This window comes from Vidua chalybeata, chromosome 8 (genome assembly GCF_026979565.1).
Source record: "Vidua chalybeata isolate OUT-0048 chromosome 8, bVidCha1 merged haplotype, whole genome shotgun sequence".
Lineage (NCBI taxonomy): Eukaryota > Metazoa > Chordata > Aves > Passeriformes > Viduidae > Vidua > Vidua chalybeata.
In genome coordinates, this window is record NC_071537.1 from 34,863,309 (window position 1) to 34,882,234 (window position 18,926).

Genomic DNA, 18,926 nt, shown 5'->3' on the forward strand with positions numbered 1-18,926 from the left:
AGCTTCCACTTTCTTTGTGAGTAAGAAAACAATCAGTAAAATAATGGCTGTGGGGGGCTGAGCATCTGCTCCCAGTGCTGCTGTGGCCTGAAAAGAACCCCGTTTCTGTAGAAATGGCATTGATAATGTCTTGCAAAATGTTTAGAGACTCTAATGAAAGGTGCTTCAACATTTTTGATGTTGAGATACTTTAAGGAGTGACATTTTTTTCTAATTAGAACTAATTAATTCTATTGTTGAAGCAGTTGAGGAGAAATGTTATAATCTTTAATTTATTAATTGATAGATAACTGACTTGATGAGCTGTTTAGTTCCAGTTTGGAATTACTGGAATTTTTCCATATTTGATACTAAAACTCCAAATAAGGAAAATATTTTACAAGTTGATGGCTTTGATTTCTGCATTCACCAAGCGAAGCAATGAAAGGGAAGAGATGTAGAGGATATAATCTGGAAGAAATCTTTATGTCCCTGTGTACTAAGTACAGATATTTGGCTCACTGGGGAACTGACTTGACTTAGAAAAGTGAAAATAATTTGGTAGTTTTTGGCCTGCTTTGGTTTGGGAGGACGTGGTGGGCAGTGCCCTGCCTGGCAACACTGCCTGCATCCTGTGCCAGGCCTTCCCACCTGGAGCAGGAAGTAGGAATGGCAGTGGAGTACAAGGCTTACAGAATTCATTTCTGGGAGCCAGCAGTCTGCAACACTCAGAAAAACCCAACCCTTTTGACACTGTGTGTTGGCTCAAGGCTCTTTTCCCCGAGGAGAATCTGGGACAAGACACAAAGAGTATTATTATCTGGTTTTCACCTACAGGTCAAGATGGCCTGAACTCCCCGACCCTGATTTGTAGGAGATGTAAAGAATCAGTGGTGCCACCTTCCTTCCACTGCAGAGTGGCCTGTGGCTCTCTGGTGCAGTTTTGCTGTGTAATAGGGATGAATGGCTCTTATTTAATCAGTCAAGCCTTTGATAAACAGAATGCAGAAAGGGCTGTTTATGATGAAACCATCCTTCTCTGCACTGCTGCCTTACCTTGCACTCTGTACAGTCTTTAAGTTTTATAAATCTTAAACAAAATGATTCTGTAAGTAGAATAAGGGGGCCCAGTTTTAACAGGAATAATGCTGCATGTCTGCGTAGTGTAATGCATGTCTGTGAGGGTGCAGGTGAAGTGCAGCTGTTAATGTAGTGCATGTCAGTGCTCCTGTGCAGCTCCTGAGCAGGAGAAGCTGTGTCCCCTCCTGCAGCCAGGCCCTGTGCTGTGGAAGGGCACGCTCAGCTGCTCTGTGCTGGCAAGGGAACCTGTGCTGCAAAGCTGATGCTGGGGGGAGTGGATTTGTTGCAGTCACCACAAGTCAAGCTTATTTAGTGAGGAAAGTCCTAAATGCTGAGGCCTCTTGTCAGCACAACGCTACTGTCCTTCTTTCATGCCAGTGATTTGCAAACTGCAGCACATGGGAGGCTGTGGAATTTAGCTCACCTTTGGGAATGCTCTGCTCTATGAACCATGTATGAAGGGTAAACTTTCTGAAACACCCTCATGACTGTGGAAACCATATCCTCAAAGTCCTCGGGCCAGTGGGTTCTCACTGAGCTTTGTCTTGGGATTTTGTGGCACACTTTCCCTTTGGTAGGTGTTTTTGTCTTGAGTTTTAGCTTTTGTCTTGAGTTTAGGTGGACCAATTAATTTGAGTCGAAGAAAAGGGGAGCATGAAGGTACAAGAGGGATTTCCTGCTTTTTAATGGCAATAAGGTTTTCTGCTGGGTTCATATGGGTGGTAGAAACAAAGATATGAATGTGCTGTCCTAGCCATCCCTCCAGCCTTGATTCACCTTGTCCATTGACAAGAAATTCAGGGTTTGAAATACAGTCAGGTGTTGCCTACTCAGTGTGACTTGTTGGGAACGTACTGAACTGGCCACTATCAATCCAGGAGGTATTTCTTTGTTACAGAAGCAGAAAGCATCTCTGGTGCATTTACTTCAACTCAAGAAAAAAATTGTTAAATCCCTTGAAATAAATGTTGCATTAGAGCTGGGAGAAATGACACGGGGACTCAGGAAAAGCTCTTTTAACTTATGCTAAACATTTGCTGCTTTGCTGTATTTTATTCCAGTCTAAACTGTGCAGCCCTGAAGGCTGCAAGCCTGAAACGAAACTCCTGAAATTATAAAAATGTAAAATAAAGTGAAGGTTAATGGTCACTGGTTTCTTTCCCACAGGCTCTGCAAGCTTTGATGGGTGGAACACTAACAGAATAGGAAGGCATAAGGCAGTTATATATTGTTGCTCTTGCAGTCAGTACTGTCAAGCAAAACAACACTTGCTAAAAAATAACACACCTGCACTGACAGTTACCCTGGGAAAGCTGCTCTTGGAGACCCTGGGACAAGCACTGCTTTCTCCATTACACACTCTTAAACAGAATGAAACTAGCAGAAGGGGCATGGGCCATGATTCTTCACTGACCTGTGTTGCTTCAGTGGCATACAGAGAGTGTAAATGTGTTTGCTGAGGTTATCAGGCTGCCCTCAACTCCCTTTCAGTAAGATTCTGCCAGTCCACTTTTGCAAGAGGAGCTCTAATGAATTTGCCCATTGGAGAGAAAAATATGGCTTTAGACAACAGCTTCTTTTCAGTATTTTGAGAGGAGGCTCTTTGGAAAGCTAAATGTAAAGCAGATGAAACCTAAGGTGTAACCTTTTTCAGAAGGATGCAGGAGCTACCAGCTTGCTGGAGACTTCCAGTACTGCTTGGAAAAGATGCACAGGCAACCTAGGAAGGTATGTGACTGGAGCTTCTGGGTTAGGGGTATGAATCAGAGAATCATAGAATGGGTTGGGTTAGAAAGGCCTTGAAGACCATTACTTTCCAGCCTCCTGCCATGGGCAGGGACACCTTCTACTGAACGAGGTTGCTCACAGCCCTATCCAACCTGACCTTGAAACAGAGGATCATTTCAGATTACTGCCAGAAATTATCTGGGGGGATGACCAACTGCTCCAGCACGGGAAGGAACTGACTCAGATACAGTCAGAGCTGAAACTGAACTGAAGGTGATTGAGTTTCAGGTGTCTGTCCTCATGTTTTGCCATTGTTGGCTAAATGAGCTTTGTAATTATCACAGCGCTTTTTATGATGTGTAACAGAAATAGAGAGGGGCTGTGTTTTCGAGTCATTTTGACTGGTTGACTTTGAGGCATTCCTTCCTTCCAGGCTGTTTTCCAAACAGTTTAATGCCCGTACATCTTCACAGATTTGCAAACCCCCTGTTTCTCTCACTGGCATTAGCATGCAGCTCCACTGCAGTGTGTTAGCAAATGCTACAAAACAGGTGGGTTTCCACAGGATTTCAGTCCTGCTCCATCCACTGCCTGGCACAGGTTTCCATCAGGTCCTGCACTTCACTGCTTACTCTTTCCCTTCAAAGCCGTTCATTCATTCAGTAAAATTGGACACACAGATTTATGCTGGAAACAACATGTGACAGTCTCTGTGTTTTCTTTGTGTTGGGGATGCACAGAAGTGGAAGAGGAAGTATTAAATGGTATAAAATAGGTATTAAATTGAAAGAAGGTGCAGGTAAGGGGCATAGGCTACAGATATTCAGAAAAAATCTCTACAAAAAAGTGTTTTATTTGAAACCTTTTAAAAAGGGGAAGACTCCTTGTTCCAGGGTATAGATTGTAAATCTTTGATTAAATCCTGCAACAACCCTATTAAACAGACACGAAGTGTTCTGTGGTACTGAGGAAAGGGATCATGGGTTATCCAGCTGCAGCTCTAAGAGCCTGTTATAAGCATGCATTTTAATGAATCCATCAGCCCAAGGAATGCTGGCTATGCACTGCAGCATCCCTGCCTGCCTGCAAAACTGTCCCATCCATACTCAGAGCACTTCTATTTGCACAGGCCTTTTCAAGTACATTTTTAAAAATCCATTTGGGAGAGACTGATTAATAATTAAGCTAGTGTGGAATTAATCTTAGGCAAATCTGCTTCCTTTTTGCAGTGTAAGGAAATGTCTTGACAATCATATCCATATAGTGACCCAATAAAGCACTGATACCAAAAATTCAATTCTCTGTAGCTAATCAGCATCCTGTTACAGCAGGGCCATCATTTGAGTTAGATTTTGTTTTCTCATGCATAATAATTTTTGAACATTATGTTAATTTTCACTAGAAGTTGATGGATAGGGTTCCTGCAGAGGGTACAAATATTCCAGACTGCTTTATTTTATTGGTTTTTTTTCATGTTGGATCACAAATCACTTCCCTGTACCTCAGTTTATTTACTTGATCAATGAGTGTTCTCTGTGGGGGGAAGCAATTTAAAACAATTGTGAAAACTTTTCTTTGTTCCTAGAAGCTCTCTTGCTGCTGGAGCTGAAGTTGTAAACAAGGCTTTACAGGGGCACAATGCAGTAGAAATTCAAGGGCACCTGGTACATTTAAATGTAGCTCTTGGATTTTCTTTTTCTTTCTGTGAAATAGCTAATCAAGAGAGGAGAGGAGCTCAGACTGAAGGAAAGAAAGGGACTAGACTGGGAGAGAGAAATCTGAGGAAGAAATCAAATAATGATATCTTCCTTTCAGTGAGAACTAAGCCTGATCTAGAGGTTTTCTGCAACTGGGATTTTCCCTTAGTAACCCTCCCTAAGGTTATAGGCAGAGGTAGAAAATCCTGTAGTCTGTGAAAAGGATCAAAATTCATAAATCCTGATGTTACTTAATTGAAATTAAATTTGCAAGTTTTGGATACCAGGGATATATTCCTTTAACTCTCATGTTCTCCCCTGTCCTGCTGTAGTGCATCCTTAGTTCTGTAAATCTCTTTCCAGTGCTCTTCTGAGCTAATTTTAATAGAGGACTTATCAAAATTCATTATAAAAATACATAAGCCCAGGCATGGTGTGCAGTCAGCCATTAGTGTTCATACTGTTTGATGAATTAAAATGCCAGAAAGTTAAGCTGAAGTACAATTCTGACAGTATCCCCTACTTCAGGATAGGGGGGACTCCTCTCCTGGGAGCCTCTGGCTTGCGGAAGGAGGGCACCCATTGCTCTTGTGGTGCCTGTCAAGCCCCACTTATGTACATGAGCACGTTTACAAGCAAACAAGATTATTTTGGTATCTTTCTCAGTTGATACTGGGGTATTGACATAATGTGGGACACTTTCAGAATATGCACTGGGTGGAAGTAATGAGGACTTGTAATAAATTCTCACTACAGAGTCTGCAGGAGCATTTTCTTTTCATCATCTCATTAATGACTTAGAGCCATTAAGAGCTTAAAGTGCTGAGTAAGGATTTACATTTAATTTAAGTCTTCTGTTCTTAGCTGACAAAATGTATTTTACACACTTGATGGATGTAATTAGTGTGATGAGGCTTTAAAAGAAATTGGCTTGGTTAAATTTAGAATTTGCCATGTCAGTTTATACATGAAGCCAAAGCATACATATCAGTAGTTCTGTGGCTTTGGAAAATGGCAATTTATTAATATTACTGATGTATAGATGTTTTTAATTTATGATACTGGTACAGTCCAAATCCAACACGCTTTCAGATTTGACAGTGCAATCCATTATGCTACAATTTCAAATTCTTTTCTACTGCTCTTGCACCTCAGAACTTACCACTACGTGCTACAGCTACAGACCAGCTGTCCTTTGGATAGCAAGAAATTGTGCATAGCTGCCTAAGTTCCTGTGCTTTGCCAAACTTCCATAAAAGCACACCTCCATGGAAACTGCTGGCCTTCAGTACTGCAAACTGAGGTCAGCTGCACTGCCCTCACTGCCCTTTTTGCCTGCAGTGTTACTGCTTTCTGCTCAGCCTGACTCAATGCTCAGGATTCCCATGTGGAATGTTTTCCCTCATACCTTCTGTGCTTGTTGCTTCCTCACTGGAAAAATGAAACTCTTGTTTGTGCTGCCAGCAGCAGCAGGGATGGGTAGAAGGTGTTGTCCAGTGTGCTTGGAGTGAATCTGTTCTTTAATGAAGGATGAGTTTCTGTCTGGTAATTGGAGCTTCTGAACTCATGTCATAATATTCCTGGGTTTTGCTGCAGGCCTGTGTTTTGTGTCAGTAGTGTAAGCTGGGAACTGTTGTTGAAGATAAATGAAAGTAGAGACAACTAAACATTTAGTCCCCAAAGCAGCCAGCCAGTTTGACAGCCTGTTTGTGCTAGGTACAAGTAGCCTTAGGAGGAGTTCCCAGAGATGGCTTTCCATCCCTGTCTGCAGGGATCCTGCGTTGGAAGGAAGGTAGTGAGGGTATCACACTGTGAGTCACAGCCCTGAGAGCACATGGGATGAATTTCCCAACTGGCAATGGCTGTGATGTGCACAGTGGATGTGTCTGGGCAGCTCAGGGTGTTTCAGAGAAGCTGGGTGCTCTGGAGCAGGGTAGGATGAAGCTGACTGCTCTGAGGATATGACTCATATCACAGATGGCTGCAAGGCTAATGCTGCCATCTGAAAGTGTCAGATTACAAGAAATAGTGCACTGCTAACAAAACTCTATGTGCTGGAATGGTTATTTGATGTTACTCTTTTTTTGAAGAGGAAAAGATGATCATTTTTTCCTACTTTGACTAAGTGTTTTTGTATAAGATTACTATGATTGTTATTAGTGAGGAATGTGGGCAATAAACTCTTTTAGGTAAAAAAAAAAAAAAAAAACAGACTTGAGAATCTGTAGCTGTTTTTTAAAGTGAACCATAGTTCACTTTATTATCTTCTGAGGTGAGTTCACTGTAACTGCATGCCAGGAATTAGTGTCAGTCCTTTTTGCAGTAGGTCATAAGGTAGTTCCCCAGGTAACAACATCCTTTTTCAACATGCAGCCCTCCCAGTGTTACTGAGGTAGGTCTGCCCCATCTGCACCTCACTGAGGTACAACTGCTCCCTGTCTCTTGCAAGAGGATTTGCCAAAATCTCTGGGAACATAATTTTTTAGAGTAGCTTCATGGAGCTGACCAGAGCACTTTGTAGACCCTTGAGTCTTGTTCAAATGTCCAGTTCTGGGGAGAAATGAAGAGGAGATAATGTTTTGTAACAACGTGCTCAACTGGTGCAACAAATGGGTGAGGTTTGGGTGTTTAAATTCCCATTTGCAGTTTTGAAAACCTTTGCTACAGTCTGTTTTAAAATAAACAGGATAATCTGTAGGAGACTGAAAAAAGACTTACAGCACGCTAATTAAGATGAACTCTGAAGTGTTCTTCTGTTTGACTTCAGTCTGCTTTTTGTAAACTGTGTTCCCTTTCTCTACTTTTATCACCTGCAGCTTTTGCACAACTCAGCACAGGCCAAATAGATGCTTCTGCAGTGTTAAACAATGCATTTTAATAAAGAAAAGCAAACGAGACTGTGTGTATGCTAGAACATGTATTATGAAGTCTGTATTTTTGGAACAAGGAATCCATTTCTGATGGTTGTGTTTTCAGTGGATCTGTATTACTAGTGTATTACTATTACATCTTATCAACCCTGGGGTGTTCAGTGTTTGCAGCTCCTCCATCTACAGCTGTTTGTAATCCCGAGGCAGTGCAGGGAGCAGCTCCCGAGGCAGCTGGGATGCTCAGCTTTCTGTGGAGATCCTGCCTTGTACCTTGGAATGTTTGGGGCACCTTTTCTCCCCTGACTCAGAGCTGAACCAGGAAGGGGATAATAATCTCATTACATTAGTTTGGAGTCTATTTGTGAGTTTTGCAGCCTTTAGGGAAATGGAAAATATGAATGCCCAGAGAATCAGAACCATGAATTCTACAGTGCTAACTACTGTAGCCACTCGGTAAAGAACTGGCATTCAAACGTTCAGTAAGTTGTTCCTGACCATAAAGGGCACATGTAAGAGCCAACAGCACAGCCTAGGATTGCCATGAAGCTCAGAATAAACACCAGGAGGATGTGCTCAGCTAGAATAATGTACATGTTACCTGTTAGCATTATCTCACCATTTCTGCAGCTGTTGGAAATAATCACGTAAGAAACAGTAAAAGTAAGATAGAATATGTTTAGATTTTTTTCCAATACCAGCTCAGTCCCACAGCTTTGGAAAGAATGTCTTATATTATAGTAAGGTATTTTCTTCCTTTCATTTAGTAAGGTATGAAAGAAAAGAGAAGTTTTTTATTTGATGTCTAAGGATGCTGAGAACCTGACAGTAGCAACTAAAAAGAAAAAAGTTTAAAATACTTCCAAAAGGTGCAGAAATGTTTATTTGACATTCCATTTTTTAATCTATCTATCTATCTATCTATCTATCTATCTATCTATCTATCATTTTGTATCTTTTACTTCCAGTTTTTTAACTGGAAAAGCTGAGTGACCCTTCCTGACTTCTTACTAGTGCTGTCCTTTCCCTGAGTGTTTTTCTTTTTTCCATCTCTCAGTATAATTATGGACATGAACAGAGGTGCCCATATTTTCTTACTAGTACACCACACTGTGAGACAGAGTGCCAGTATAAGGGGTACTGCTGGATTTCAGGGGAGAATAACTAATAAAGGCTGAGTTCATGGTGGCAGCTTCTGCAGGCTGCTGCCACTGTCACTGCAGTTAGGTTTGCTTTCTTCTGGCATTAAGGAATTAGGGTCCTGAGAGACTGAGCTAGCTAGGTAGTGGGTTTGTTAGTTTGGGGAGGAAACGGATTTGCACACAGAACTGAGCAGGTGATTTCCTCTCAGTGGTGCAGTGAAGCACTGAACCTTGTAGTGCATTTCTGTCCTGGTTTGGGGGGTAAGCAGGTGAGTAATGAAGGTACTTTGTTTGTCATGTGTCCTTGTGATATATTAGTACACTTTGACTGTCACAAAATGCTGGGAAAATTAGCAAGGTTGAAGTGTAATTATGAAGTCATACATGGTCTCAGTGCTGGTGTTGGAAAATTCAGCCTTCAGGCAGGAGTGCAAACTGTGACACATGGGCAGTGAGTTGGTCATGAACATGGGAAGGGAATGGCTTTAGTGGTTAAGAGGACACATAAGGGGTTTTTGGAGGACTTCTTTTCAAGATTACACCTCCAGTCATTCAGTTGCTTTTTGGCAAACAAAAGAGTTTGTGGGAAACAGTAATGAACAGTAAAGTAAAGAACAAAATATTTTGTTTTGTTAAAGGGTTTGGTTGATTTTAGTGATGAAGAATCTTAAACTTGTGAGTTTTCATGTGAATATCTAATATTTCCTGTAATAACATCAGTAGGTCCTTAAGCTCTTTAGGAAGAAGTTAATAAATAGGAATTAACTAGCCTTTTACCCCTTCTCAGTAAACAATGCTTATTTTTCCATTCAAATGCCAGTGGTGTGGTCATTACAGTATAACAGCATGAGCAAGACAAGACTTACAGGGAGATGTGATTTCTCTGATGGATTGGTTGAATAAAAAGATAATGCCTACTTGCAAATGTCTTTTCATCCTTGCTTTTATGATGTTTGTGCTCGTTCCAAATGAGATTTGCAGGTTCTCTGGTAGGTAAAACGTTGGCTGTCAGCTCACAGCTAATTGTCCCAGAGGGTCTTGGATAAAAACCTTTTTACTCCGTTATGACCTCCTCGGTGATGTGCTCATAGCTGTTGAGCTCAGTCACGTTTTACTGCTTGTGTGCCCTGCTGTGTTCTGTTGTGGTGATGCCAGGGAAGAGCTTGGCTGTAACCCTGAGAATCACACCACAATCAAAAATTTTGTCCCACTGTGATGATAGCCACTCTCAAAAGCCTCGTTAGGAATGAAAAGCAAAGCACTGGAGCATGGACTGATAAGGTGACCTCCTGAAGCCATCAAAAGTTAGAATTACAACTGTATTTCCTCCAGTGTGGAGTGAAATGAGTTCCTGTGCACCTTCTTAGGGGCAGTGAAATCTGAATCTTATCAACAGAGCTGTAATCCTGACTTCATTGTCTTCTCTCCCTCATGGTGCTTTAGGATCATAGCAGGAGCATTGGCACAGAGTTACTGAGACCTACTATAGTGAGAGCAAAACGTTGCAGAGGTTTTGCCCAAGCAAATATGCTGCATATTCATGTCATATTTACCACTGTGTAACTTTGCTGTTTGTGAATTTGATCTTGCATAGTTTGCTTCTTGTCTCTTTGGACATTGTGTGTTTTTTGAGAGTCCTTACTTTGACTTGTTCCCAGGTACTGAGCTGCCTTTCTTTCAATGTCTAATAATGTCTTTTTCTCATTATTATAAACTAAAAAAAAAATTTTTTTTTAGTCTTCTGTTGTTAGGAGGTTGAATGAGTTGTTTGTGGCCTGAATTTATTTTCTAGTCTAGTAAAGTGATGTTTTCTAAATAATAAGTTCTAAACCAGTGGCTGCAAACTTGTTAGAGCTCCTTGTATACTCCTTGCCTTTTTCTGGCAGTAGTGACTTACACACTGGATAGACCATTTCCTGCCAGCTTTCATCTACTCTTTATTTTCTTCTCTGTATTCACTACATGCAGGTTATGGCTCCTGTACACAGATCCAAGGGTTTGATGCTTCTCCTGTGTGATACAGAAGGATGCAAAGGGAAGAGGCAAACACATCTCTGTGGGAATTGATTTATGCAGGAGATACCTGTGATTAAGTTCCCTACCCACTGGATGTCACTATTGTTCCACAGAAATTCATCCATGGAATATTTATCTAGCATTGAGAGTTGACAGCAAAGACCATTTGCTTGCAGCAAACTGAAAATTTCTAATTGTATTTCCAGGAGTACTGTACATTTATGTTCATTTTGCAATTGAATTTTATATAAAGGTTCACCATTTTATAGTAATAACAAAAGAGAGCTTTGCCAAACCTTCAGCTCTGATGACTCTGGAAGTGCAGATAGTGAGTCATGAAAACCAGCCAGCAGAGAAGCTTGCAGTCATTATACTCAAGCCACTTGTTCTCATTATTATTCTCTTACTCTGCAGTGCTGGAGGTGATCTCAGCATAGTGAATGAACATTACCAGTCTCCTCAAATTTGCTTAGTACATTAGTTATTTTCTTTCCCCAAAGAAGTGCATTCTGTGTGGTGTTTTACTCTGCAATGGCACTTGAGTATTCCAGGAGCTGGTTCTCTGAGAGGCCAAGCAATCCCCTGGTGAGGAGGAGATCTGGCTGTGAGGGGCTGGGTTACACTGCCAGTACTCAGTCTCTGTGTGATCCAGCAAATGACCTCAAATCTCTCATGTCTGTGTGCCATGATCTCTTGTGTTTCACAGAGAATGTCCTGACCACCCTTAAAATTTCTGGGGTGCTACAATAAAATGAAGCAGTCTGGTGATTCCATCTAACATTTGTCTCAACATTGTCTAAATACATGTAGATGCCAACCCAGTGAAAATGACAATGGGCATGGAAGAATCCTGCACTTTGTCTGCAGCTTGAAAAGCCCTGGTCTTCAGTGGTAGCCCCAGAACACCGTACATGTCCCAGGAAAAGGAATAGTAATTGACTAAAAATCCCAAAAATGTACAGGGAAAAAAAATTTACAAACATCTTCAAGAGCCACTGCTGCTCTCCTAAAATTAGAATATGTTGGTGGTATCAGCTCCATTAAAGAGGAGCCAAGTCATTGGAGGCATTTGGTCACATCTCCTTCCTCAACTTAGTGCCTAAAATGCTTGTGTGAAGGCTCACAGGTTTGTAAGAGGCATGATAGCTGCTGTGGCTCTTACTTTGACATCCTCTGAAGATTATTGCCATCACCCCAGTGAGGTTTGAACAGTTTTGTGAGAGACTGGCAGCAAACTATCCAAAAACCAAGACAAAGTGGGATCAAGATTTTAGATACTGGAGAGAAGCAAAAGAGAAATTTCTTTGCTGGAGCCTTTGAGGCTTCAGCACTTCATTTGTATTCAGTAGAGGGGCAGCCTTTCATGGGGGCTGGAAGTTGCTCAGCTAAGACCAAGTCATTCCCACCAGATCATTAGAATTTGTGACTCTGATGGCCTTGCCACCCAAAACAAGTCACTTCTGGAGTGTTTCATTTGACAGTGGTGATGCTCAGTTTAGCTAAATTCATGTGGGTTTTGCCCACGTGAAAACATGGAGTTCATAATGTGTTTTAAGGTGCTGTGGAGCTGGTTCAAAATGTTTTCTAAGCGCTAGAGCGGGATTTAAAACCTTGGCTCACAGGATTTGGGCTGTGCACAAGGTCCAGAGAGTTACACTGGGTGTTTTTTGTGTGTGGACAGCCAGTGGCTGCATTGTCAATGACAATGGCAGCAATTACACGCTGACCCACATGTGTTTGGAGATACCTGCAGCTGGAGTTCAGGCAATGAATGAATTGGTTGATCTGAGTATGTCTGTGCATGAATACAGGTGTGGGATTTTTACTGTATTTTTGTTATCCATCCATGAGTAATGGCAGACTGGCCTTATTTTCTTTTTCATGCCTATAATTGATTATTGAAAGGGAGCTAGTGATGGTTTTACAGGTAGCACTTTCTGAAGGAGGTTGTGGATTGGTTCTTTCTGAGTAGTTATGTTTAGAACAAGGCATTAAAGAAATACAAAGCATATTAAGTCCAAGTCAATTATAGAAACTCTCACAATCACAGTCCATTAAGAGGTTTTAGAAGATGTATTGAATATTTTTGAACAACAACAATTCTAAAGTAATAGTATAAAATTATTTTCTGATTGCAGTTAGCACTGTTAAAACTAAATATAAAAATTTAGTTTTATTTTTATGTGTATTTATATTTGTACACACACACACACACGTGTGTGTGTGTACGTCTTACGTATGTATATATGAACATCCATATGTTTTGGGGCAAATCTCTTGTGTTTTGGCTGTGCCTAATGTTAGTCACCACTGCAGAGATTAAAGCCTCTGAAGTACAGGGATGGTTCTTAACATGAAGTTTATAGCAAACTCTAATGCTTCAGTACAGAGATAACCAAGACATGCTGGTAGAAAACTGAATCCTATAGTAGCTAGGATAATTAAATGTGTATTGACTTTTTAATAGCAACTTCCAAGGTACCACTGAGGTGCAGCTCTGCTGTGCTGCTGAAGTATCTCAAGCACTTGCACTGTTGATGGTGTGGGGTCGTGGTACTCAGGGAAATGGGGTCTCTTGCAGGGCTCAGTACAGGCACCAGCTGTAGCTATTCCTCACTACAGTCCTCGAAAATGAGAATGTTTTCATTCCATGAAAAAAAACCCACCCCAACCACTTTCAAGTGTATTAATTCTTCTAAGAGATGTTTCTAGCTTTGTTTTCATTGTATAGAGCATGTTTCAAGGTGATTTGCTGTGATTGGGTTTTTTCAGTAACAATTCAGGAGAACCTTCTGTTAAGGGTTTGCTTTTTCTAATCTGCTGCAGGGAAACTGCCTTGTAAAAATATTCCTTCCCAAGTTATTGAAGATGTGCAGTTTACAAAGCCAAATCAAGTTGCAAAATGGAGATAATTAAATTAGTGACTTCTATAAAGGTGCTGCTGTATTATTTCATACCCTCCCTGATAATCAAAATAAGAGGTATGATTTATTTGCAGATATGGGAGATATTATATTCTTCTGCAGCCAACAAAATACATGATTTTGGGAGAAGGAAGGCAGGGAACAGCTAGGTTACTGATCTGTATTTTGTCCAGAACCACTGGTCTATGACTAGACTTTAAAACTTGAGTATCTGTGAATTCTGTAATGTCATTAGGGTTTTGGTGAGAGAGGAAAATGATTTGTCAATGATTTGTGTAAAAGGATTTTTGGGTGTACTCCTCTCACATCAGTGAATAACCAGTATTCTCTGAAAGCTCTTTGCAGCTGTAGTATGTCTAAAATGCACAGTGTTTGGCATTTTAAGTGATGAAGCTTTATTTGGTTATTAGAAGGATACTCTGCAAAACATAGCACACAACCTTAGCAAGCCTAGCCCAGCCAATATACAGAAATAGAAGAAAATGATGGATTTTAATGGTTTCCTCAGCCACATTAATGCCTTTGACAGTCCTGAAAAGAGAATTCCTAATGAGAGCTGAAACAAATGTGTGCAGGAAGTGGTCTTGCTTTTGCTGCTGCACATTTGAGTTCCTCTAATTGCATCAATAAGGAATTTCTGCTCCTCATCTAATGAATGCCTTTTGACTATTTTCTGAAAGGCAACTGGATGTAGGGATAAACACTGGCACCTTTTGTATGAAGTCACATAAACAGGTTTCAATTGCTAGCTATCAGCCCTAGAAACACTGTGGTATAATGCAGTACAGTAAATACCACTGTGCCTTTTTATTTTTAATTTTTTATTAAGCCAAGGTTTCCCTCTGCTTTGCCTCTGGTGTGATACTTAAGGGTGCTTTTTAGTCTCTCTTGTGTTGGGCAGCAATCAGGAATTTTTTCCGAGCTATTCCTCCACCATCTCTATCTTCAGACAATTCAGAATTCATATGATACTACAGTACCTGGATCTTTACTTCCTTCTGGGCTCAAAAAGTGAGTTTTAGAGCAAGGACTGGAGTTGGGGGGGGCAGAGGGAGACACCCCGAGTTTGATTTTTTTTATCGTTATCATTTTTCTCCCTAAACAGAGGCACAATTGGTGCAGGTGCAGTGGATTACTTATGAAAGAAGTTTTCTATTTAAAAACAAGAGAGACTTTAATGAGATCTGCTGAGGGTTTGTACAATAGGTATTGTATTAAACCAGAGCTCAGGCTTCACATTGATTGTGGTATTTAAATTTCAATGAGTTGATTATGTATGAGAGTAAAATGACCAGTATTATGAATGTACAAAAAGGGGACATGGAAGAGCTGTGCCAGAAAAGTGAGAAAAACGTTCCCTTTATAGTCCCTAGAGTTCAATAAAGCACCACTATTTCCCAGCTTTTAAAAGCTCTTTTATCACAATGGTTCATACCTCGCATTCCCTGGAGCCTGATTTGTTATACGTGCAGGGTCCTGTTCCATTCAGCAGCATCTCACTGGTTTCAGTGTTGGTAGGTTTGTAATCTACATAAAATTCCTGTGTGCTTGGAGTCATTTGCTTCAGCGACTGTCTTTTCTTTTTCCTGTGCCTTCGCATGAGAGAGCGCTGCTGCAGCTGCTTCATGCTGGCAGGGTAACGCTTCCATGACACATAGATCACCAGCAGGATCACCAGCACCGACAGGAAGAGAGCCACGCTGCCTGCTATGATTTTATGGAAGGAGATGTGTTCTGTGTCGTGCTCGGGCTCGGAGCTGGCTTCGGTGGCTCCCATAGTTGGGGGCAGAGGGGGCTTGCTGTCGTGTTTAGGCCTGGTGAGTTTTGGTTTAAATGTTGGCTTTGGGAGAGCTCGTGCTAGTTCAAACCTTTCCGTGGTACTCTTGCCACAGATGCTGTAGTTTTTCACTGCATCAATAACATTCACCCCTTGCAGCTCTTTGGGGCTGGCACAAATAATTGTATTTTCCCTCAGCCCTTTAAAACTTTTAAGCCAGTTTACCAGTGAGCAAATGTTTCTGCTGCATTCCCATATATTCCCGGCAAGGCTGATGTCATTGAGAGATATCCAAGAATCCAAAATTTCTTGACCAATAAATGTGAGCTTGTTCGAATCCAGGTTGAGGCGCTGTAAATTGGGCACACACTGAAAAACACTAGGTCCACTGAAAGCTTCTATTTCATTGCCAGATAAATCAAGTCTTTGTAATGAGCTCCAGGTCCAGGACATAGTTTGTCCTATCACACTGATTTTATTCCACTGTAAATAAAGGTTTTGAAGGCTGACTAGCCTTGGAAAAAGTGCCAGGTTGAGCTTAGAAAATTGATTGTGCTCCAGATGAAGCTCTTTCAGTCTGATCATACCTGCAAAGACATTCCTTGCTAAACTCCGGATGCGATTATAACCCAGGTCCAACAGTTCAAGGTTCCTACAATCTTGAAATATTCGAACAGGGATGGTTCTTAGGGAATTGGACCGCAAATGTAAACTCAGCAGCTTCCTTAAGCCCCTGAACTGTTCAGATCCCAGAGACTGCAGCTGATTGTATGACAGATCCAAATTCCGGAGATTTGTCACAGGTCTGAAGGTATTATTAAGAAAATAGGAGATTCTGTTGGAACTCAAGATCAACTCTTTTAGTCTGCGTATTCCACTGAAAGCATTTTCGTCAATATTGCTGATGTGGTTATGGTCTAAATAGAGCCAGGTGAGTTGATTAAGACCTTTAAATTGATTGTATTTTAGTTTTTGGAGGCTGTTATATCGAAGGGACAAACCTAAACAACCAGCAGATATACTTGAGGGAATCTCCTGCAATTTCTGAGATTCACAATATACCATTTTGCCTTCACACCTACAGCCCTTAGGGCATCCTCGTTCAGCAGAAGAAAGCATTGTCAGTAATACAGTAGGGGCTATTACCAGAGCTACAGCTGATCCGCTCAGTAGCCTAATTACATTGAAACCTGGAAATAAAAACAACTTAGAAAAGTTATCCCCCCACACATCAGTCATTTTTTTTTTCAATCATGCTAAAATCTCTTACTTCAGCAATCATTTATAAAGCCCTAGCTTGACTCGACTACTTTTCATATTGGGTTTTTTTTTTAAAACTCAGCTATTTTTTTGGTTTTTTGTTTTAAGAATACCTCGATATAAGTACTGAAAAACAGTTGGGTAAAAGGTGTAATCCCTAAGCCATTTAAGTATAATAACAAATCACATCAAGGTAAATTTATGGAGTAATTAAAGCACAGGCTATGCAGTAACTATGTACTATAAATTAAAAAGGTAACGTGAAAAACATACCCATCCTTTGTGTTGTTCAAAGGTCGTCCTTAGGTCTTTTGTTTTTTGCTTAGTGTGCCACAAGCATGGCAGCCCCTGTCAGCTGCACTGTAGTGAGTCAGGGCTCGCTGACACCCAGGAAGAAAAATTGGACCCCTTGGGAGATGGACCGATTTTGGAACATTATTCTTTGCCAGCCGTGCAGAACACTCCAAGAATAAATCAATCCCAACACAGCAATCGCAGCAAAACGTCAAATTCTTCCTAGGTAATAGGATCTTCATGGATATTACGGTTTTGCATCTTTCTAGTTAGGAACCTGGCTTTTAAAACGTTGCTTCGTAGGAGAGCATGTTGGTCGGAGCTGCCCGCGGCGCTCAGCTCCGGGAGCTGCCGCCCCCGGCCCCCATGGGCCCGCGGCTCGCTGCCGGCCGGGCGCGCCAGCTGCGGGGAGCCCGGCCCGGGACGCGGCTCCGGCGCTGCCGCGCTCGCATGCCGAGAGCTCCGGCCGGCTGTGGCGGGCTGGCGCCGGGCGCAGCCTTATGTAAAGCTGCCCCCAGCGGCAGCAGCACCGCGGGCATGTGCAGTGCCTGCCTTCCCTTGCAAATGAGCGAGCTCTCTCGGGAGAGCGGGCGCTGCTCGCTGCGCGGAGGGCAGCTCCGTGTGCGCTGCCGAGGGGTGCCGGACTGCCCCGACCCTCTCTGCGTGCTTGTGAGAGCTGCCCTGCATCCCTGAGCGCACGGGCTCAGCGGCAGCTGCTGAGACTTTCGTCTTAAGGGCTGACGTGGCGTTTGTAGGACACAGATACAAATTTTTGGTCGGAAGGATTTTTTTTTCTTACTGCATTAGACGTGTTCACATAACCTTTTTGCAGCCGCTCACCATTTTTCAGTGAAGTATCAGACCCCTCAGTGTGTCTCTTACCAAGTGCTTTAAGAGTGGACTCTATTTTTTACGACCTGAAAAATGTTTTAGGGTTGACCTTTTCCATTTTTTGCTTTTTTCTTCTCTGTTAAAAGGCTCAGTGCCAGAAGGTTAGAAGAGAGTACTGTGCTCATTTATTTCCCAACTTGCTGTCACTTTGTTCCACAACGCTAACACTTCAACCACAGGCTTCCAGAACCTTTACAACGTAGCCACTAAGCAGCTTGGTGTAGTGCCTTAATGAGGTGAATTGTTTTTACTGTCGTTCAGGACATGGACAGAATTTTATGTGAAGGTACAATAATGCTGAGCTTTTTATATGTGTCATGCTCTACAGTCGTCAAATACTACCAAAAGAGCCACCTTGTCTTTCCTTAGTTTTCCCTTCTTCCCTGCGTGCTGTGGGGAAAGAACACATCCTCTCATCTGGGCAGAGCAAGGGTAAGATGGTGTTACAGCAAATCCACCATGCTGGCAGTCTTCCTTCACTGAGAAATATGTGATCACAGATGATGGTGGGCAAGTGGAAAATCCTGGCTTTTTTTTGGTGCAAGAATGGGCAGGGAGCTGGAAAGAATTGCACTGCTCCTTAGAAGAGGAGTGCAGAGTACAGTCCTCAAATGCAGCCAGACACTGCTGAGAACTGCTTTGCCTGTCTGGGGGAGAATCCTTATCCTTGGAATAATGTGCTCTGGCTTTTCCCTAAGTATTCACTGCTGTGAGAATAGGATAACTTAAACTGAGGTGGAACCTAAAATTTTCCTAAAATGCCATCTTTGCTAGTACTTAGGCTGGGAATGACCTCAGGTTTACAGTAATCCTCCCACAAGCATTAATGCACCAAACCAGAGTTCCCAGATGAGGAGTGCAGTCATTCCTGGCTAACAGCTACTAACATCTTTCATGTCAGAATTGTATTCCTGCGTTGTGGCACATTCTGTGAGAATTCTTCTCTTTGGGGCAGATTGGTGGAGAGGGAAAGGGTTAATTGCTCCGTTAATCTCTGTCAGCGTCACCATCTCCCGTGCTCTTGTTTGGGGCTCTGCAGTCTGGACTGTAGGGTCGAGGAGCAGGGGCAAACTGCAGAGAGCAGTGGGAGCTGAGCTCTTCTGCTGCCAGCAGTGTCACGTGCCAGTCTGGTGTCCTGCTTCAGGCTTTCCATCCCTGCCTTGGGCTGTCTCTGTTCTTGATGGAGCAGGAAAGAGACAGTTCAGACCTTTGGCAAGTCAATTTGTCTTCCGGAACTGCTGCTCTTCCTCTGTTGACAGTAGATGTCTGTG

The 18,926-nt window shown here is 42.1% G+C and overlaps 2 protein-coding genes across 10 annotated transcripts in view; one reads left to right on the top strand and one right to left on the bottom strand.

Moving 5' to 3' along the window:
- LRRTM3 (leucine rich repeat transmembrane neuronal 3) overlaps window positions 1–17,192 on the bottom strand; it is an 81,387-nt gene extending 64,195 nt beyond the window's left edge. For 2 of the 3 annotated variants that reach the window (XM_053948605.1, XM_053948606.1), the window contains exons 1-2: window positions 16,744–17,192; window positions 14,869–16,400 (exon numbers count right to left, since the gene is read on the bottom strand). In XM_053948605.1, the coding sequence (XP_053804580.1) occupies window positions 14,869–16,400; window positions 16,744–16,747 (1,536 nt within the window). In that variant the 5' untranslated portion in view covers window positions 16,748–17,192. Of the gene's footprint in view, window positions 1–14,868; window positions 16,540–16,743 lie in introns of those variants that run through there. The other variant, XM_053948604.1, reaches the window with a different exon arrangement.
- Window positions 1–18,926, top strand: part of CTNNA3 (catenin alpha 3) — a 430,920-nt gene that overhangs the window by 172,500 nt on the left and 239,494 nt on the right. The window lies entirely within an intron of this gene.